Source organism: Dermochelys coriacea, chromosome 7, assembly GCF_009764565.3.
Source record: "Dermochelys coriacea isolate rDerCor1 chromosome 7, rDerCor1.pri.v4, whole genome shotgun sequence".
Lineage (NCBI taxonomy): Eukaryota > Metazoa > Chordata > Testudines > Dermochelyidae > Dermochelys > Dermochelys coriacea.
The window spans coordinates 125,295,869-125,317,828 of record NC_050074.1 but is presented as its reverse complement, the minus strand read 5'-3'; the positions used below and the strand labels follow the sequence as shown (position 1 = coordinate 125,317,828).

Below are 21,960 nucleotides of genomic sequence, written 5' to 3'. Positions count from 1 at the left end.
CTAGGGCCCTGGCTTTGTAAATTGTGCCACACCCTTTGACTCCATATTTAGCACACTAAATTGTGTGTAGTCCCCTGGGATGTGGGTGGGGGAGGAGCTTCATATAGGCAATATCCTTTGGTTTTCTGTGGAACGGGATTGCAGAGTAAAGCTGTTCTATATTCTTGCAGGGAATGGGTCTTGTCATCGCCCAGGCATTATCAGAGTACAACAGGTAAATCCGCCTTCATAAGCATCTCATTGTTTTTCGACACAATGGGGAGTTGCTGTCCCCTTCCACCAGCATTTTCCGTGGCACTTCTGGTGTGGTGGAGATGCTGGAACTGCCCTGCGCTTTGAGGCCCTCAACCCTCTGAGGCTGTTACTGCTGTCGTTGCCAGCAGGAATCTGGCAGATGCACTTCAAGAGAGGCCTGGCCTTTGGGAAAACCAGACAGCTCTTCGGTGTATGTTTCTACTCCCATCTTTGTGAGTCGCCTGTAAAATCTCACGTTGTGCCGTGAAAATGAATGAGTCATTGACTTCCGCTGTGCCAGAAACATTGACATTCCATCGGAAACAAACAAAGCTATCTGGGAGTGCAGGAATTGCCAGACTGGAGCAGACCAGGGTCCATCTGAACCAGTATCCGGTCGCAGATGGGGCCAGGACCAGCTGTCTCAGAAGAAGCTGCAAGAAATCCAACAGTAGGAAGTGATAGGATAATCTGCCCCTGGGGAAGTGTTCCTTTTAACCCCCGTTAAACAGATGTTGATAGCTTACAGTGCTGGAGCACTGGTAGCATGCTCTGCTACTCTCCTGCCTGTCCTGGAGGTGTAGATGAGCAGTGACCCCATTGCTCTTGTCTCTGTACCAGACTGAAGGTGTGACCCATTACAGGAGAGTTAAGTAGACAGAGTCAGGTTAAAAGGAATGGCCAGCTTTTGCACCTCTATCAAAGTGACCTGACGCTCCGAAGCACTGAGCGCTTGCAGTTCCCATTGTAGTCATCGGAAGTTGTGAGCTTTGAAAGTTAGACCACTTAGGGTAAAGGCTTCTCTGTGTACCCCAGGGTTGGAAACCATCAGCCCAGGTAATGAAAACTGATTTCCAGATTTTCAAGAATCATAGAATATTAGGTTTGGAAGGGACCTCAGGAGGTCATCTAGTCCAACCCCCTGCTCAAAGTAGGACCAGTCCCCAACTAAATCATCCCAGCCAGGGCTTTGGCAAGCCTGACCTTGAAAACCTCTAAGGAAGGAGATTCCATCCCCCCACAAGGGAACCCATTCCAGTGCTTTACCACCCTCCTAGTGAAATAGTGTTTCCTAATATTCAACCTAAACCTCCCCCACTGCAACTTGAGACCATTGCTCCTTGTTCTGTCATCTGCCATCACTAACAACAGTCTAGCTCCATACTCTTTGGAACCCCCCCTTTCAGGTAGTTGAAAGCAGCTATAAAATCCCCCCTAATTGAGAGTTGCCCACTCTCATGATTTGATTTTGGAACTTGGGATATTTGGTGTTTTTCTTAAAACCCCAGCTGCTGGAATTGGGAGAGCACATGAGAATCTCGGCTTTTGTTACAAAAAAAACAAAAACAAACAAAAAAACCACCACAGAAAAGGAATTTTCTAGCCCTTGTGGTTGTGGAGAAAATTGTAAAAGGTGAAGTGAGTAGAGTCTGTAGGCCAAGAAAAGAGCCCCAAATGCTCGGTTTATAAAATCTCTCATGTTTTTTGAACCCTTCGGGTTAGTGATTCTAGATTTCCTTACCGAATAACACCCTTGGTGTAAGAAATGCTTTCAGTTCGTATCATCTGCTTTGCTTTTCACCATGTAGGCAGTTTACTTTTTGTATTTCGTTCATCTTGACAAGTGAAGTGTGTGTGGTCACTTTTGCGTTCGTTTATTAGATAGCTTCACTTTCAGGCTCTCATGCAGCAGCCCAATGCTTTGGTTTTTGTTTTGCAAATGCTGCTGAAAACCTACTTCTATGACAACACCCACAAGAAGTCAGTCAACAGATCCCTTAATATGGTTTTTAGATTTATATTTATATATAGTGAAGCAAAAAATAAAAAATATCCCTCTACTGTGATGCCCTCACACCTTCCCGAAAAGCTATGCAATCTCTGTTCTCTGTAGCCTGCTTTTCCTCCCCAAAAGCAGTTGGTTTGTTGCCCCCGCTTGTTGCACTGTCAGTAATTATAAGTGCCTCAGGGGAAGGACCTAGTCTCAGATGGTCTTGGACACTGCTGGGGTCTGTGAAATAGTAAATTAATATCAAAGTCCAAACAAATGACTGAAAATGTTTTTCTTTTAGGAGTTAGGGTTTTTAATGAGCCTTGTTTCCCGGCAGTTCAGTGTCTCAGCTATTTGGGAGCATGGCTTTCAGATTTCCCTAGCTCCTGTCCTCATCTCACTCCAGACTGGGTGGGTCTTGACTGAGCAGCAGTGTGACCTTTGCCTCAGGTAACACAATGCTCACCTTTCCTGTTAGCCCCCAGACTGTGTCCTTCTACAGAAGACAGACAAGGTGAGGGAGGTAATACCTTTTATTGGACTGGCTTGTGTGGGTGAGAGAGACAAGCTTTCGAGCTTGCACAGAGCTTCTTCCTCACTCACCGTGTGTCTCTAATATCCAGAGACCAACCTGGCTACCCCACTACTGCATAGGCTGTCCCGTAACAGAGATTTGAACTCCCTTTGCATCTCTTTTCACAAGCTCCTTGAAAAGTAAATGTGAATGTTGACGCTGTCTCCAGCTCTTGTCCTGACCTGGCGTGTCTGTTGTATAGGGATTTGGATAAAATAACCCTTTTTCTGTTTGTAACATCCCACTTCCTGTTGCTGTCACCCTGTTTGTTCAGGCAATACAAAGATAAGGAAGAGGAGCACCAGAGTGGCTTTTTCTCAGCCTTAACCAATATGGTGAGTGAGGAAAGAGCATTTTTTCAGTACTTAAGATAAATAAAGTATATGGGACTTTGTGAGGCCTTGATCCAAAATCCACTGAATTCAGCACGAGTCTTTCCACTGACTTCAGTGAGCTTTGGATCAGGCTCTGAGGAGGGAGAGTGAGCAATGTGCATGACACCACAGATCATGTTGCGGTGCTTTGCAAGGAGCTCACTGTTTTTTGGTTGAGAATCAGAAATATTTTCTTCTCCATCTTCATTTTTAAAAGCTGCACGTGACTTTTTTTTTTAAACAGCCGTTGCCATAAAATAAATTATCGCTGCTCTTCTGCAGAAGCTGCCCAACACAAAGCAGTGTTGCTGCACAATGCGATGGGAAAAGCATTGCCATAAACCTTTTGTCTGTGGCTGGGTGGGGAGCCCATTGAGAGATCCAGCTCTGGGAATCAGTCATCGTCTTTTGTCATTTGAGCGGGGACTAGCTGTAGCTATGAGATGTGTCCTGGGAGAGGCTTCTTCCAAGGGCAGTTCATGGCCACCTGGAGAAGGAAGCTGTGGGACTTCCCTTGTCCTGCTCCTCGTCCACAAGCCAAGCAGGGCCTTTCAGCGTTCAGGTCCTGCCCCTGCCCGCTCTTGCTAGCTGTAAGCAGTGGCAACAGCTTTCCCTAATGTGCTTCATAAAGCTGTGCAATACTATGTCCTTCCACAGGTGGGCAGCATGTTCATAGCCGATGCTGATGAGAAAATCTCCGTCCAGTAAGTACACAGATATTGTCCGCACAGTGAACGGCAATTTACCTTGCCGGTTCTGAATCGCAAAATGTCACCTGCTGCTGTTCCTTAATGGGGCCATTTTAATGTAGAAAAACTAGCCGAAGCAACGTCCACTCTGGCCTGGCAACCAAATTTGTTCCTTGCAACTGCAAATGACAGGCAAGGCTGGGACTCGAATGAAGCGGCTGGGGCTGTAGGAGCCATGGGCTGGCTGGCTCTGGGGAGCATTCTGTAATGCTGGGTGCGAGTGTTGGATGTAGGGAGTGGGAGGGGAATTGCTGTTCATGGAGCACCACTCTTTTGTGTTTGGTGTTGGAGATCATAGTGGGGGACATGGCTCCTGCCTCAAGGAACACTTACCTTTCCAATCAGGAGGGTAAAAGCTGCTACTCTGTGCCCAGCCCAACGTAAATAGGCGACTTTGGAGGCAGCCGGCTGCTCTGTGCTCTCATGCAAGGACTTTAAGAGGAAGCAATGCTGGAGAGTGAGGAGCAATGCGAGTCCTTTGGTGGAAGGTCAAGGGAGTCCAAGACCATGACCAAGGTCTTCAAAAGTAATTGGCGGTGCCCAACTCAATGCACCTTAAATAAAAAGGGCTCAACTCTCAGAGGGTGGGCGCGTGCCCCTTCTGAAACAGACCCTTGAAGTTGTTTCCGGCTGGGCTCACCAAATCATGAGTCACTTCAGAAAATCCTTTACTCTGATGGCTGTCCCCGGAGTGTAGCCCGTAACCTAACTCTGCTTTTCTGCTGCTCTTGTAGAACGAATGAGGCGATTCTTCTGGCCCTCTACGAAGCCGTTCATTTAAACCGCAACTTCATCACCGTGTTGGCACAGGTGTGGCCCCATTCAGTGTGTTTCCTTTCCATGCCTGTGAGTCGGGGGTGCGGGGAGGGAGCTTAACCACAAAAGCGCTTCAACAGCCAATCCATGGCAGGATTGGACAAGACCAGTTAGATTAGCCAGTCCATCTTTTCCTTCCCTGGATCCTTTGGAGTTTCATTATAGTTCCGAGTCAGGTAGGACCAGAAACAGGCTAGGGCCTGGATTCAGGGTGACTTAGGAAATGCAACACCCCTTATTTCCCACTCTGCCACAGAAAAGAATTAAAAAAAAAAAAAAAAGGTTTTTGGGAGAAGTTTTCTGGGGGATGCCTTGTGTCAGACTGACCCATTTTTGTGTCTGGGAAGGGCTTGATGTGACTCCCTCTAAACCCTGTTAATGTTGCCCTGCGATTGGCTGGAGGGTCTGATCAGAAAGCACCATGGAGGGTGGGCTGTTCCCTTCTAGCCTGGAAGCTAGGAATCTAATCTCCGATCCCTTGTGTGCCCCCACAGTTCAGCAGTTTGTTTTAGAGAATAAACAGCTACTGGAAGAGTCTTGTTTCAAACGCTAATTTCTGTACAAATGTGCTTGGAGAATGTGATGAAGTTAACCTTCTTTGTAGGTAAATTGTCCTGTCTTGAGAACTGCAGTATCAGTCTGTGAGGTGGGAACAATAAAAGCCGGGTTTGTGTCTGAAGAGCAGTGGATGCATTCATAGCTTTGATCAAAAAGCTCAGGCTGATTCTCTAAATGCCACGTGGGTTTGCACACACAGCAGACACGTTGGGGGCAGACAGTAATGAGTCTGGTTGTGCTGCCAGCCCATGGTTGGAGGCAGTCCTTGATAGGCGCAGGCACACACTGGGATGTATTGATCTGATGAAGCCATTGCGTGGACTGTCGGTAACCCTTGTCCGAAGTAGGGCATAACATGCCTTAAAGCTCCACAAAAATAATGGAAGAAACTTGTGGCTCGGATTGCATTCTCTACCTGCCCCACTATTGCAGGAATCTCCAACCGCTGATACCTAGGCATGGCCCGGGGAGCTGCGAAAGTGACTAAACTTAGATCTGCAGTATTATTACATTGTCTTTGTAGCTCTTAGTAACCTGCTTGTATTAATCTCTTGCTGCTAGGTGGCGCTATATACCTTGGCTGACAGCTGAATTTTTTTGGAAGAGGTGGGGGGGGAAACCCCTTGGTTTTATTCCATGAGAGAAAACATATTTTCAATGGAAAATGTATTTTAAAGCTATATTTCCTAGATGGGACTTTGAGTGCCCATGCTTCCCATAAAATATGTGGATTTACATCCCTCTAGTAGTTCTACAACACGGTCCCTAACTTTCAAATCCTTCCTATGCCACACATTGCGTTAAGCATTGTGAGATGCGTCTGTATATAAGACATGATATAAAACAGTCTCGATTAAGTTACAGCCGTATTCGAATAGAATCTCACCAGTTCTACCAGCTGATTGAAATTCTAGAATCTCACCAGTTCTACCAGCTGATTGAAATAAACAGGTACCTGTAGCGAATAAGGTTTGACCAGCAATTAGGCCTGGAGCAGTTAGTGAAGAGGAGCTGGGGAGAAAAGGCAACTGAAGGAAGCAGAACAGATGGATGATGATGTTTCTGTAGTGCTGTCTTCTATTGAACCCTCACGCTTTTCAGCAGGGCAGGAACATGGTCAATTGCCGTTCTCTTAAAATGTGAAGCCATGAAACAAATGAGAATCCCATTTTAAAAGGGCAGAGGAGGATTGGAAGGGCAGGTATTAAATATTCCAGGGTCATTCTGAAAACACCTGGGGTGGAGGAGGGGTGACCAAAAGCTCTAAGTGGGGTGGGTTTGTGTCTTCCCCATCACCATAGTATCTGTGTGTCTTACAATCCTCACACACCCTGTGAGGCAGGGCACTGCTCCTATCCCCACTGCACACACAAGTCACAGGGGTTAAGGCCAGCAGGGACCACCAGGTCATCTGGTCTCCCATACGTCACAGCTTGGGGAATTGATGCAGAGAAGCTAAGTGACTTGCCCATAGTCACACAGGCAGATTGTGGTGGAGTAGAGACTTGAACCCAGGTCTCCCAATTCTGAGGCTAGTGCCCAAACCACTGGGCCATCTATCCCCTCTGCTGCTTAGGGTGGTGGCTGAACACCTGCTGACTTGAGCTCTGGTTTCTGCCAACACATCTGCAGCCTGTTTCATCTGGGTAATACACCTTGTGGGTGTTGCTCCATATAACTGTAGTGTATAAAATGTGTGTGTTTGTGTTTTTGCTTCAGAGCCATCCAGAAATGGGGTTGGTGACAGTGCCGATAAGCCCAATTCCAACAACGCCAGTCACTCCACTCGGGACCACTCCGCCTTCTTCAGATGGTGAGATGTTTAAGCCTCTTGTGGGTGTTAGCATTTAAAATGAACCATAAAATAAATGGCTAAGCAGTTTTTCAAGGTGGCAGCTAACCCATTCTATCTGGAGACAGATTTCCTGTTGTCTTCCTGGGAGGCCTGGTTTGTTAAGCAGAACCAGAGGACACTTTAGTTGGCTTTTTATTTCTGCTACTTATAAGAAGAATTACATAGACTCTCTGCTCTTGTGTATGCTGCCCAGAGGAACTGCTGGCATCTTTCCCAAAGCCATAGCTAAAGCTACATCTTGCTAGAAGAGGACTGACACAGCCCCCCCGTCCCGGTGTGTCTCCACACAGATGCAGCCACACAATTAATGTTTTTTTTAAGGGCTTTGTTTATGGATGTGTCTGATGTTTAGGAGGTTTCGGTAGAGCTCATCTCCCAGGCAGTTAGTTACAGTGGGTGCCTACTTGTCACTAATGTACTTGTTTCCAGCTGGAAATTAACCTAGGATTTGAATCCAAGCTGTTTGGGAAGCAGGAGCTATTTCTCTATTGCCTCTGCCCATTCTTCAGACCGGCTTTTTAAATGACGGCTTAAACTGAGATCTGGGAGCCTGGTTGTTCTAAACAAGATACTTTAATGTGTGCATTAATGCATACGAGAGCTGAATAGACTGGCTCATTATTTGAGATTGTGTAGATTTAACCCACTCCGAGAAATCTAGCAGCATTTGTCACTAACTTCCCTTACACCATCAGTGTCTGAAGAAAGCGTTTAATAGAAGAATGGAGTCTGTTTGAATAGAGCACAATTTGGCAATGTCTTGAAGCGAGAGCAGCATGGGTTACCCTCTTGTATCTGGTGTTCGGGTCATTTGATATCCCGGCTGAAGACTATTCTTCTCCACAAGGATGAATTCTGCCTGGTTACCATGGATATCAAAAGCTTCAGATGGATGATGTTAAAAAAAAGATGTCTCGAGCCTCCTCGTGTATGTGTTTTGTGTGATGCAGCAGGCCAAGCACTTCGTACGCTTCCTTTCAGACTGTTCGTTGCTAATGTATCCACCCACATGCTTTATTACACAACCGACAGGATTGTGCTTACCTACAACTAGCTCCTTTTTTCATTTAGCGAAAGAAGTCAGCCCACTTTGAACAGACACAGTGAGCTCAGCCTTCACTGGCGGCTCCCCGCTGCTCGGAGGGTTCTTAAGCTTAAGAAAAGGGAGTTGATCTTAACTTGCAGGGATCATGTTGAGAGGCATTTTTCATTTACATTCTCTGTCGTCTTATCTTTGTTCCAGCCTCTCTGCAACGCCAAGCGCTTGAGCCTAGGTTTGGTTTAATTACAGGGCTGCTCCCCAGCAGTGCCGTTATTTTCAAGCTATGTCAGAATTCCTCTCGTTTTGCAGGGTTTTGCAATTCAGCTGTAAAATTTGCTCTTGGGTTAGAGTTAGCACAAGACATTTCAGCTTTAGAATGGAAGGCTTTTTTTTTTTTTCTTTCTGGTGCATTAAAAAAATAAATAAGCCAAGCTATTTTCAAGATACAAAGCATGCAAAAATCCATGTATGGGTTCCAGGCACTCTTCTGTGCAACTTGGGTTTAAAAACAGACTTGTGTTCTGAATTGAAATTCCTCCAGCTGTTAGCCTCTAACATGAATTAAGCCCTTTTAAAGTTTCAAAATAAAACCTATGTCTTCATAAAAAAGCTACAGCTGTAGGGTTAACTGAGTTCAGCAGTGATGGGTTCTGCAGAGTGATTTTTTTTCATAAGACTTTTTCTGTTTGTTGTGAACTGTGCATCCGTAATATACAAATCTAAGGTGCCTGTCACCATGGTATCTAAATGCTGATTGGCTTACTGTTGTTTAATATTCATCAACTGCATTTGTCATAGCGGCTCTGGAAGGAGCCAGTATGGATGTGAACACATATTGCTGACCTTGGCTAAATCTTCATGGGCAATTCATAACGTTGGGGGTAAGAAGGCTTCCAATCCCACAGCAGAGGGGTGCACGAATTTTGCTGTTTGAGAGTCATGTTAGCAACATGTCAAGAGCCTCTGCATTAAATGGAGCAGCTTGCAGACCCTGGAGAAGTGCAGCCCCCAGAAACTGAAGGTCCCGTCCTTCACTACTCAAGTTTGATTCAAACTGCCGGGCCCCATTGACTGCTTGGCCCCGTCATCTCCGTGGACTGCAGCTTTGAATTAGAGATGAGCACACAGACCTCTATGAGCTATTGTTTGGGCCCCTCTGCATGTCAGTGCCGGTTACGTTAGATGGCTTTTAAAAATGAAAATATCCTAAGGTATCTGACTTAGAGCCAGAGGGCCAGAAACCTGATTGGGACTGGAACTTTCTTGTGAGTTCAGTCTCCTGTTGCAGGGCATGGAACACTGGTCTCCTAAGGTCTGTGTGCGGCAGTGCTCAGGTACAGTCGTTAGAGAAGCCCTGCTGATCGGTACTTAAAGCAGAAGCCTTGGACTCTGGGTGCCTGGATGCTATTTCTGCATAAGTCCCTTCCCCCTTCTATGCCTGTTTGCTCATCCGAGCTCTAACCCTTACTTATCTCGCCACGGGGGGTGGGGTTTAACAGGCAGTTTGAACCGGGAGAGGCGGTATGTGTATTTATTTAGATTTATTGATGTAAAGGCTCCTGTCCTGGCCTCCAAGTGCATTTTACATAAATTAAAAATACAGTTGCATAAGGGATCAAACCAGCAGCCTCTTCTCATCCCAAATCCTCTTGCAAGCTCTAGCTACTTTTCTCTCCCCCAAAGGCCAGGCCAAGAGATAGGCTTTGGGCTTGCTCTGGAGGCAGATGGAAAAGAGGGAGTGGACTCCAGAGACCAGGGCCCCTTGGAGCTGCTAGCAGCTCCTTCTCCCGTCCAAAAGTGAGTCCAGCTCATGCCTTTAATGAGACCAGGTCTCTGGCCGTATGGCCTGAAAAAAAGGGTTCCTGCAGGTAAGCAGGTCTCAAGCTATTTAGGACTTTAATTGGTCTAAAACAGCAACTTGAACTTCAGCTGGAAGCCCCCAGGCAGCCAGTGCAGATTGCAGAGTGGTAATGTCATGCTATGCTGCTGAGCAAACGGGCTGCCAGGTCCTGCACCGGCGTTGGTTCCTCGTCTGATGTGAGGGGTAGTTGCTGTGTTGGCCGTGGAGCTGTGGAATGGACATGGCCCCTGGTTCTTGAGAGAGCCTGGGCTATGTGTGTGGGGAAGGGCAGGCATCGTGCTTCCATTCCGGGGGAGCTGTTGGATGAGCAGGCAGGAGAGCAACGTAAGGGGCTATAGAGAAGCAGCCTCCCAACAAACACCAGGGGCAATTGCAGGGCAATGGCGCCTGCCAAAAATGACACAGGCAGGAACTAGCAGATCAAAGGGTCGCAAACAACTTTTCAGGAGCGAGCCGGGGAGTGGGTCCGCTGCCAGGAGCCGCCCAGAAGTACAGGCCGACAGACACTGTGGAGACAGCTTAAACTAGTTGGGTCTTCCCCAGCTCTTGTTTTAAGACCGGAAATGCCTTGGTTCTAACTAAATAATGCTCTGTTGTGACCTCTGTTTGGCCGCTGGTCACTGCTCCTGGGTCAGTGCTGACTGTGCAGCATACCACCAATAGCAGTGTGGCCCTGGCGGCCTGCCTGGCAGCCACCCTAGCATATACCTACGCTCTGGAAGGGGATTGTACTGGGGTGGCCAGCTCACTGATCACCGCTGCAGGCACCTAGCTATTTTTAGCATGCCAGCTCTATCCAAGTGAGCGCACACGTGTCTTCCTGCGCCGGGAATCGCATAGACGTAGTCAGTCAGACCTGCTGAGATGAGCAAGGCTGATCACAGGGTGCTGCAGCCCAATCCGAGAGCAAGAGAACTGCCTGAGTCCAGCCCAGGATCGAGGTGGCTGAGGCTTGGGACCTGAGTGGAGGGGAGTTAGCCAGGTAACTGGCATCTACCTGCAGAACACAATGCAGAGGTGTCTCATGTTGAGGTGTCGGAGGCATGGAGGACAGGAGCAAGATCTGTATCAGAAATGCTCACCCTGTCCTGGCCATGTTGCTGTTTGGTTTCGCTAGCATAAGCCGGGATCGGTTTGGCTTCTGTCTGTTGTAAATCTGTAGAGATGCTGCCTGTAAAGCTTTAGTTTGGGAAACACTGGTGGGCATTTCAAAAAAAATCTTTGTGTTGGCCTACAGCAAAGCTCCTTGGTCACGCAGCCCCTCGCTCAGTGCCGCTGCTTTTCAGCTCTGTACTGTTCCTTCAGGAGAAGGTGGCACTTTTTGATGCCCCAGAGAGAAAAGGGAGGGAGGCTGGCGCGCAATTGGCTCTTAACCTCTTCAGAGTTGTTTCTTAAGGGCTCAAATCCCACTATTAAAGCTCAGCAGGGCCTTTCCCGGGCACGATCCTCTCCAAATGAAAATGGTGTAACCCTCATCTGCACTGACTGCTGGAATTAGTCTCATGTCGCCTCCGGGGTTGGTAGGCGCTGAAGTGCCAAAGCAGCAGCGTAATCTGCATGCATGGGGTCAGGAGGAGGGGAGAGCTGGGACCCCTTGCCAGAGCTCGGAGCAGAAGAGGTGGGCTCTGGAAGGAGCTGTGCCCCACTCACTGTGACACAAGACCTCTGACTGGGGAGTGGGAGATCAGATGATCTCTACAATGTTGATAAATCCAATGTAATGCACATTGGAAAACATAATCCCAACTGTACATACACAATGATGGGGTCTAAATTAGCTGTTCCCACTCAGGAAAGAGATCTTGGAGTCCTTGTGGATAGTTCTCTGAAAACATCCACTCAATGTGCAGCAGCTGTCAAAAAAGCAACCAGAATGTTGGGAATCATTAGGAAAGGGACAGATAATCAGACAGAGACTATCATATTGCCTCTGTATAAATCCCTGGTATGCCCACACCTTAAATACTGAGTGCAGATGTGGTCACGCAATTTCAAAAACATCATATTGGAAAAGGTTCAGAAAAGGGCAACAAAAATGATTAGGAGTATAGAACAGCTTCCGTGTGAGGAGAGATTAATAAGACTGGGACTTTTCAGCTTGGAAAAGAGACGACTAAGGGGGGATATGATAGAGGTCTATAAAATCATGACAGGCGTGGAGAAAGTAAATAAGGAAGTGTTATTTACTCCTTCTCGTAACACAAGAACTAAGGGTCACCCAATGAAATTAATAGGCATCAGGTTTAAAACAAACAAAAGGAAGTATTTTTTCATACAACGCAGTCAACCTGTGGAACTCCTTGCCAGAGGATGTTGTGAAGGCCAAGACTATAACTGGTTTGAAAAAAGAACTAGATAAGTTCCTGAAGGATAGGTCCATCAATGGCTATTAGCCAGGATGGGCAGGGATGGTGTCCCTAGCTCCTGTTTGCCAGAAGCTGGGAGTGGGCGACAGGGGATGGATCACTTGATGATTCCCTGTTCTGTTCATTCCCTCTGGGGCACCTGGCACTGGCCACTGTTGGAAGACAGGATACAGGGCTAGATGGACCTTTGGTCTGACCCAGTATGGCTGTTCTTTTGTACAAATGTGTTCATTACACCCAGACACTAACATCTAAGAATCAAGTTCCTTGAGTATCTTTCCCCTTGCTTTTTGTATGTGATATGCATATGGTAAATGCTTTTTTTCCACTTTATTCCAGTTATAAGCTCTGCAGAGCTGCCTTTGGATGCTGATGTGCAGACTAGCAACCTGCTGATAACCTTCTTAAAGTACAGCTCGATTGTCATGCAGGACACAAAAGGTAACCAGATCCTATTGTTGAGCGAGCCCTGGGTCCAGGCGGTGGGGCGATGTTAATAGAACTCTGCATACAGACCCTACCTGGCCTCCCTGTGGAGGCTGAAAGCTCTGAACTGATTTTTCCTTGCCAGATGGTAATTACTTGGGTCTTGGGGAGACCTAGTGCTGGAGGGAAGGAAGCCAGATATAGAAGGGAAAATTGTAGTGCATAATAGCCGAGGGAGTCTCAGCACGGCCCTCTCCGGGAGGCATAAGCGGATTCAGTTCCAAGCTCTATGGGATGGGAGGAGAATTCAAACCCCACAGAGCTGGATTTCTAAGAACATTAAGGGACTGCCACAGGAATCAGAACTCCGCTCCAGGTGTGAAACCTTGTGTGCCCTTCAGCACCTATGGGTGATACGAGGGGCACTGGAATTAGTAAAGGGGGCTTCAGTGATTCCCTGTTGTAGTTAGATTTAGATGCAGCTGGGCCATGTGGTATGTTTACACTCTTTGCTTTGTTTCAGAGTAGCAGCCATGTTAGTCTGTATTCACAAAAAGAAAAGGAGTACTTGTGGCACCTTAGAGACCAACATATTTATTAGAGCATAAGCTTTCGTGAGCTACAGCTCACTTCATTGGATGCATTCAGTGGAAAATACAGTGGGGAGATTTATATACATAGAGAACATGAAACAATGGGTGTTACCATACACGCTGTAATGAGAGTGATCACTTAAGGTGAGCTATTACCAGCAAGGGGAGGGGGGAGGAACCTTTTGTAGTGATAATCAAGGTGGGCCATTTCCAGCAGTTGACAAGAATGTCTGAGGAACAGTGGGGGGTTGGGGGAGGGGGAATAAACATGGGGAAATAGTTTTACTTCGTGTAATGACCCATCCACTCCCAGTCTTTATTCAAGCCTAAGTTAATTGTATCCAGTTTGCAAATTAATTCCAATTCAGCAGTCTCTCGTTGGAGTCTTTTTTTGAAGTTTTTTTGTTGAAGAATTGCAACTTTTAGGTCTGTAATCGAGTGACCGGAGAGATTGAAGTGTTCTCCGACTGGTTTTTGAATGTTATAATTCTTGACGTCTGATTTGTGTCCATTCATTCTTTTACATAGAGACTGTCCAGTTTGGCCAATACACATGGCAGAGGGGCATTGCTGGCACATGATGGCATATATCACATTGGTAGATGCGCAGGTGAACGAGCCTCTGATAGTGCGGCTGTTGTGATTAGGCCCTATGATGGTATCCCCTGAATAGATATGTGGACAGAGTTGGCAACGGGCTTTGTTGCAAGGATAGGTTCCCGGGTTAGTGGTTCTGTTGTGTGGTGTGTGGTTGCTGGTGAGTATTTGCTTCAGGTTGGGGGGCTGTCTGTAAGCAAGGACTGGCCTGTCTCCCAAGATGTGTGAGAGTGATGGGTCGTCCTTCAGGATAGGTTGTAGATCCTTGATGATGCGTCGGATAGGTTTTAGTTGGGGGCTGAAGGTGATGGCTAGTGGCGTTCTGTTCTTTTCTTTGTTGGGCCTGTCCTGTAGTAGGTGACTTCTGGGTACTCTTCTGGCTCTGTCAATCTGTTTTTTCACTTCAGCAGGTGGGTATTGTAGTTGTAAGAATGCTTGATAGAGATCTTGTAGGTGTTTGTCTCTGTCTGAGGGGTTGGAGCAAATGCGATTGTATCATAGAGCTTGGCTGTAGACAGTGGATCATGTGGTGTGGTCTGGATGAAAGCTAGAGGCTTGTAGGAATAGCGGTCAGTAGGTTTCCGATATAGGGTGGTGTTTATGTGACCATCGCTTATTAGCACCGTAGTGTCCAGGAAGTGGATCTCTTGTGTGGACTGGTCCAGGCTGAGGTTGATGGTGGGATGGAAATTGTTGAAATCATGGTGGAATTCCTCAAGGGCTTCTTTTCCATGGGTCCAGATGATGAAGATGTCATCAATGTAGTGCAAGTAGAGTAGGGGCATTAGGGGACGAGAGCTGAGGAAGCGTTGTTCTAAGTCAGCCATAAAAATGTTGGCATACTGTGGGGCCATGCGGGTACCCATCGCAGTGCCGCTGATTTGAAGGTATACATTGTCACCAAATGTGAAATAGTTATGGGTGAGGACAAAGTCACAAAGTTCAGCCACCAGGTTTGCCGTGACATTATCTGGGATACTGTTCCTGACGGCTTGTGTTTCCTGGCTTTTTGCACTTTTTACACTTGGGAGTGGAAGCTTTGGTAACGTGTCACTGACACATCCCTGGCTGGGTGTGCACAAGACTGCTCAATTAGCACCACTGCACCTGATTACTCGCATGAGCAAGTATTGCATGTGTGTGAACAATTTTTTTGTGCCAAATTTCAACCTGTTGCAAACACACTGTTGTCTGTCCAGCTTTACACTGAATGAAGATAAGTGGAACCCCACAAATAATGTTGCTGTTATGTATCATTTGAGCGCTGATAAAGTACCCAGCACTGTACAATGTATGCCTGTGGAGCGGGTTTCTTCCTAAACCCAGGCAGCCCGTGGCTGATTTGTCCTCATGGATGGAGGCTGGTGTCCCTTTATGTATTCCCCCCAGCTTTTTACCTAGCTTTGGTACCCATGTTTGAGGTTTGTGTAGGGTACGTCTGTGCAGCCCACAGCAGTTAGTTTCCCAGCCTGGCTCACCAGATTTGGGCTGGCGGGGCTCATGCTCAAAATAGCTGTGGAGGTGTTGAGCTCGGGCTCTGAAGCAGAGGAGGGTGGCCTTGAGAGCCCAAGCAGCAATGTCTATGTAGCTATTTTTAACCCGCTACCGTGGACCTGGCTCTGTGCACCAGGCTGGAAGGCTTCCTGCTGTGGGCTGCCCCAGGCAGTGCAGGTTCACCCTCAATGGCTAATCCCTGCAAAGCTCTTTGCAGTGGGAGTGTCCTGTGACAACGAGTTCCACAACCAGATCATTTTAAAATGTGGAGCCTTTTAATTTCTTTGGGTATATCCCTTGGTTCTCTTTTCTGAGTGGGTAAATAGGGGCTCCCAAGTGACCTTCCTTTGACCATTCGTTTTATGAGATGAGAAAGCATTTAAGGCCAATATCCCATGGAGGGATGGGAAAGAAGAGAACCAGCGATGCTACAGGATCACTTCTATCTTGGGGTGGGTACATGTGAGTGATGTCCACTTGTTCTGACTCCAAGCCTGCACAGTTGTTCCACCCCTGCCCCGGAAGGTATAATTTAAAACCCATCCATTCTATCAGAATCCCATCTAATTAACCCCTCTCTGCCAGACCCCATAGTCAGGGGAGCCTTGAGAGGGATCATCTGTAAACTAGGGCTCAGATTGACATACCTCCCACAGGAGCTTTGATGTTTCCCTACTGTACTGAGTGTTTGTAAAGGGTTTTCAGATCCTCTGCTGGAAGATGCAAAGGATTGCTATGAATAACAGCCCACCTCGCTTATAACTCGTGGCTGGAAATGACCTGCCATTCACAATCTGAGCAGGCTAAAGCATGAGTACTTAGTGTGTAGCAGTAACACTTTCAGCCTAATCCCTGGAGAAGAGACATGGAAGCAGCACCTTTGAAATAAGCCTTGAGATCTTGTAATAGAAAGATAACAAGGCTCTCGTGTATTGGAGTTCCTGAAGGCCACTGCTCCTCCTTCCTGAAGAGAAAAGAAGTACTTGTGGCACCTTAGAGACTAACAAATTTATTAGAGCATAAGCTTTCGTGAGCTACAGCTCACTTCATCGGATGCATTTGGTCCGATGAAGTGAGCTGTAGCTCACGAAAGCTTATGCTCTAACAAATTTGTTAGTCTCTAAGGTGCCACAAGTACTCCTTTTCTTTTTGCGAATACAGACTAACACGGTTGCTACTCTGATTCCTGAAGAGAGAAACTTTCCCCTTCTTTTGAAAAGTCTGTCCTCAGTAGGGAAATATGCCGGTGTGACACTCAACCCGCGGCACCCCAACTGTGCCCTTATGTTTACTCACTACAGCAGCCCAGATTCACACCCTCTGGGGCTCATTTTCCCTTTAATAATCACATGTCCTAGCACCGATATAGAGCAGAGCCAGCAGCCCAGAGTCAGATCTGCTTTCAAATTCAGTGTGGGATGTTTGTATGCACTGTCCTGAATGCAGTGTCACCAAAGGCTTTTGGAGGGGGCGTGGGCCCTTTTCTGCTGTATGAATGTGGCCTGTGTTTTCAAAATCTCTTTCTTCTTGTGTAATGTACCGGCTGGTGTAAGCAACAAAACTGATCTCCCTCGGAGATCGGATGGAAGGGCAGTTGTGGTGCTCGAGGAAGGGCTTTTCACCTGGAGTGTTGGCCAGGGCCTAAGCTCTGCATCCCGAGTATTGGGGAAAGGCAAACAGGTGAGCCAGAGAGAGACCCCTCAGTGACTTACTAGGATGCAATCCAGACTAATGAGCAGCTGTGTCACCCCCTTGAGCACCTCACAATGCCTCGCTGCAGTAAGTCCCACCTGGGCTGCTCACAAACAGCCTCCCAGTATGTAAGTGTGTGTGTGTGTGTGTAACTGCAGCCTGTCAGCCACACTTGGGTTACTCCCTGGTTCTCACCAGCCTTGATTATACTGCAGGGTGACCCCAACACACCCCTGGTCCCAGACACTCCTTCCCTCCCTCCACCCTGAAATGTATGTCCTGCAGTGCCCAGCCCCCTCCTGGAGAGAACAAAATATTTTATGTCCGTTATTTCTTAAAAGGAATAATTTCCCTGTCCATTTTCTCAAGTAGTGATTCAGACACTTAAATTTAAACGCTAGATTAGATAAAACAGTAAAACAAGTTTATTAATTACAAAGAGATTTTACATGAGTACAGGTAATGAGGCATAAAAGTCGGAAAGGGTTACAAGGAAAATAAAGTTAAGATGTTTACTAATACCTAACTTAACAAAGTAGGTTAGATTCAAGCAAAATTTCTAACCATGTGCTTTCGGCAGTCTTACTGACTGAACCCCTCCCCCAGAGTCCAGTGAATGCTTCCTGTGTTCCTTCAGGTGCAGTGAACACGATGGGCAGGAGGAGAGAGGGGTGCTGTGGGGTGTTTTTCAAGAGGGGAACTGAAACTACAAAAAGGAGAAAAACATTTCCAGTTGGGCACTAGGAGACAGAGTCTATGCGGAAGCATGTTCCCTGCTGCTTTTTCTCACCTGGTTGAGGTTCCTTTGTTTCCCACCCTGCTTGATTACTCTGTTTGCTGCTTAAATGCAAGTTAAGCAGAGTCCACGTTCCTTTCTCAAGGACAGACCTGTTTGCAGACTTCTGTTGGAGTAGGACTGTGGGGTTTGGAACATGTGTTGTTAACACCGTACAGGGGAATCTTATAACTTCACATACAGCGTTGTCACATATTTCCTCAGGACAATACTGACAAAAAAAATTGAGTTTTCAAATGCTACCTTACAAGGCACACTTTGTACCAAGATCATTACACTAGTGAGTAGGGTGTGACTGCAGGGTGTATTCTGTCACACTCCCGAGAAAGCCTGTGCTGAACGAGAAATCAAATCTAACGTTGTGGTGTTGGCTGAGACTCCCGATAGCTCAGTGGGGTGTAGTGGTCCGGCTGCTGGGGTAATGGCTTTAGGGCCATGGTGAGACTGTTTACTCTCGCAGGGTGGGTGAGTAGGTGTGTGAAGAGTTTGATACTTGGCCTCTTGCCCTGTTTCAGCCAGGGGAGGGTCTTTATGCTCTGAGTCCACACGCCGACCTTTTGGCGCAACAAGGCCTAGTGGCTCACGTAGGCTTGGTTTTGTTCATTTGCAGACGAACACCGGCTCCACAGCGGCAAGCTCTGTCTTATTATCCTGACGTGCATAGCAGAGGTAGGTCTCTTATACGATCCCATCTCATCAGCATGCGGCCATCTGTCTTGTGTGACACCCTGGCTCCACACGGGTGTCCCTTCCCCTCGTGTCCTGTCACATGGGCACTGGAGAACTGCAGAGAGGTTGGGAGATGGAGACCCTGCTAGAGATGGTTTAATCCTTTGCTGTGAAGTCCAGCACTACTGCTGTTAGCACTGAGCCTAAACTAGCAGAGTGCTGCCTCATCTCAGGGAGTGTCGGCTTCTTGTGTCACACGTGGGGAGCATGCTGGACTCAGACCTGTTCCACTCTCATTTGGCATGTATGTTAGGTCACTAGGGGACGCCCTGAGATGTTCCAGGCACTGACAACACCTGACTCCGCATTGTTCATGCTAAGCAGACGGTGCTGTTTTTCAGCCATCCCAAGTCCTGACAGGGAGCAGGGGCTAGCATTGGAGGGAGTGGCCATGGCTTTCACAGATGGGGACCACGTTGTCCCTCTGCTGCCTTGAAGGAGGTGGGTGTTGTCACGCTGCTGGGCAGACTGCTCAGGTGGGGAGCCAGAGGGTCAGGTCTTGACTGGAAAAGAGTTTTGGTTGCGCACAAGTAAAAACCTTCCATTTAGAGCAGTGATACTCAGACTGAGGATCGTGAATGGCTCTTTAATGTGTCTCCTGCAGCTCTTTGCAGCAGATGCTATGAAAACACTGTGCAATTTAATTATGAACCAATTGGCTTTTCCTGTGTTATTAACCAATTATAGCTGATAAGAATAATATATATAAACTAAATAATTTCTCTGTCACGCTGTTTAAATAGTAATATATAGTACCATGGTGGATCACTTGAAGATTACCCATTCGTTCCCTCTGGGGCACATGACACTGGCCACTGTCAGTAGACAGGATACTGGGCTAGATGGACCATTGGTCTGACCCAGTATGGCCGTTCTTATGTTCGAATAGCGCTCTAGTAAATGAAATGATGAATTCCCATTCCTGTGGCTCTTTTGCATAATATTGATCGCTAATTTGGCTCCTGAACCACTGAGGTCTGCATGTCGCTGCTTCAGAGCGGCAAAGTCAGCGTTATTGCGCCGAGTGCTCTGCTTTTAGAGTCATGGTTCATAAAGTATTTGTTCAAGGTGCTGCAGAAGAGCTACTTAACTCTGATTTCATTACAAATGTTAGTAATAAGGTATTCTTAGCACCTGAGCTCATCAGAAAGGCCTGTAGACAAAGGGAGAAGAGAAATATCGCCTGTGTCTAGCAAAGGCATGTTTGATCCTGGTGTTAAATGGAGAGGCTATTTATTACCGCACGTGGCTGTGGGTTATACGGAACGCCGGTTGATTTAGTGTGGATTTTGGAATGAGATTTCCCTGAGGCCTGGAGCTGCTGAGCCACGTACTAGCAGCTTGTGCTGCAATAACTTCTGCCGTGATGGGTCCATCAAGAGGCCGCTATAACCCTTCCTCTGCGCTCTGTCCTGGGGATGAGGAAAGAGAGGCAGGCAGGAGAACCTTCCTGTGCATTTTACAGCCCACATTAAAATGTTCTTGGCGCTGTCATACGTGGAGTCTGCGACGTGGGTGAGCAAAGAAAGGCCTGGGAAATAAATGACTCTGGTGGAGGTGTTTGTGCAAGTGGAGTCGCTTGGGTTGTCTGACTAGAGGCACAAATGGGGAACAGGAAATAGAAAACTCAGGCAAGCGCCTCTTCCTGCTGATGGCAGCTTTCTAACCCTTGAGTTGCCTGCAGCTGTGAGTTTTGCCCTGGGGCAGGGGGGTTGATGCAGTAGATGTTTCTCATCTCAGGCTTTGCTCTCTCCAATAGGATCAGTACGCTAATGCATTTTTGCATGACGACAACGTGAATTTTCGAGTAAACCTGCACAGAATGGTGAGTCTTCCCCGCAGGTTCCTTCCTTTCTCCTTGGGGTGGCTGAAGCCAAGGTTGGATCCTCAGCTGGTTGTGTGTTATGTCACAGATGCCCCGCCTGGGGCCAGTGCACGTGAGAACCCAGTGAGCCCTGCTGATACGGGTGTGGGAAAGAAACGCCATCATGGCAGGAGAGGCTCAAGGCTCCTCGTCAAAGGAATGAGCTAAGCTGAGGAGTGAGCAGCCTGGCTCCTTACTGGCTGGCTCAAGGAGCTGGGTGAGGGCTGGCTTTTGAGACGCATCTGGCCAGTGTAGCTGGGGAGAGGATGTGTAATGGGAGGTCTGTGGGGACTGGAGGAGTTAGTGCATTCTGGGAGCAGTCTGCCTTAAGATTCAGCAAACGTTAGGCCTGTGTGATACGTTAATGTGCATGTTGTAGTGGACCCTAACCTCTTTGAGCTCAGTTCACTCCCTCTTTCAGATGGGTGATTTGCCCCTCAAATAGGGGGCGTGGTGTTTTTAGCACTGTCTTGTCCCAGGGTTTCTGTTGCAGGAAGGCCCCTTTCATTTGCATCCAAGGGTTCACAGGAACCCAGCTTCTAGAGGATGTTGTGAATTTGTGCATGCTCCCTCAGTGGGACTTGACTGCAGGCTCCAAACCTCCGACCCGCAAGGTGGTCATTCCACCACTGGAATTGCTCTCCAGCGGAGTTTTCCCCCATTGACAGCCTGTGGCCTGGGAGATGGTGGTGTGACCACTCCAGGACAGACTCAAGCTCTTTGTCTTTAAAGCAAGCGTAGCCCCAAGCTGTCAGCCCCTCTTTCTCAGCAGCAAGCATGGAATGGGAGTTGTCTTTCTAAGCTGTTAGAGCTGATAGAGTAGCCAGGTAGCACTCCAGCCACTATGAGAGCGAAAAACAAACTTCTGGGTCAGGGGAACATAAGGGAGAGCGCTGCACCCTGGTGTGACAGCACCCTCCAGTTACACAACTCAGAATCAAAGTAACCAAAGACCCAGTCCCTGGTAACCCCCTGTGCCCTGGGCTGCGGCATCCATAGAGGCGAGGTGGCAGAAATGCAAGAGCCCAAAACTACAGGAGAGCCTGTGGCAGTGATTTTATTTGTATGGAGAGCAGGCAATAATGTACCATGCAGGCATCCGCTGACTTCCTTTCTTCTTTGTGTGTTTGAAGCCAATGAGACACAGGAAGAAAGCCGCAGACAAGAACCTGCCCTGCCGCCCCCTGGTGTGTGCAGTTCTAGGTGAGTATTGCTAGGGTGGGATCTTCCCATCTCCTGTGAGGAGGAGGAAATCAGCTTAGTTTGGGGGAGTTTCCTGGCTACCTATTACCTGTGCAAGGAATTTCAGTTCTCAGCAGGGTGCATTTCATCCCACTCCCGCACTTTCCTCTAGTGAGATTAGGTAGGAAGATCGGTGCCATGTAACATGCTGCATCTTTTAGATCTGTGGAAAGCCACATTCGCCATCAGGTTTTCCGAAAGGCATCGGACACCTCGCGTCCATTGCTGAACGAATGTCAATAATGGAATGTTTGTTGGCTAATCCATCAAAATGTTTTTTTGGGGAAGGTGATGGCTGGGAATGAGCAGTCTCTGGGTGACTGAGCT

The 21,960-nt window shown here is 47.6% G+C and overlaps 1 protein-coding gene across 2 annotated transcripts in view; it reads left to right on the top strand.

Annotated features, from left to right (window-relative positions):
- Positions 1–21,960, top strand: part of ARMH3 (armadillo like helical domain containing 3) — a 184,143-nt gene that overhangs the window by 36,040 nt on the left and 126,143 nt on the right. For both annotated transcript variants that reach the window (XM_038409086.2, XM_038409087.2), the window contains exons 10-18: positions 171–214; positions 2,854–2,914; positions 3,611–3,657; positions 4,437–4,512; positions 6,796–6,889; positions 12,540–12,641; positions 18,409–18,467; positions 20,287–20,352; positions 21,525–21,594. In XM_038409086.2, coding sequence (XP_038265014.1) covers positions 171–214; positions 2,854–2,914; positions 3,611–3,657; positions 4,437–4,512; positions 6,796–6,889; positions 12,540–12,641; positions 18,409–18,467; positions 20,287–20,352; positions 21,525–21,594 — 619 coding nt within the window. The remainder of the gene's footprint in view (positions 1–170; positions 215–2,853; positions 2,915–3,610; positions 3,658–4,436; positions 4,513–6,795; positions 6,890–12,539; positions 12,642–18,408; positions 18,468–20,286; positions 20,353–21,524; positions 21,595–21,960) is intronic.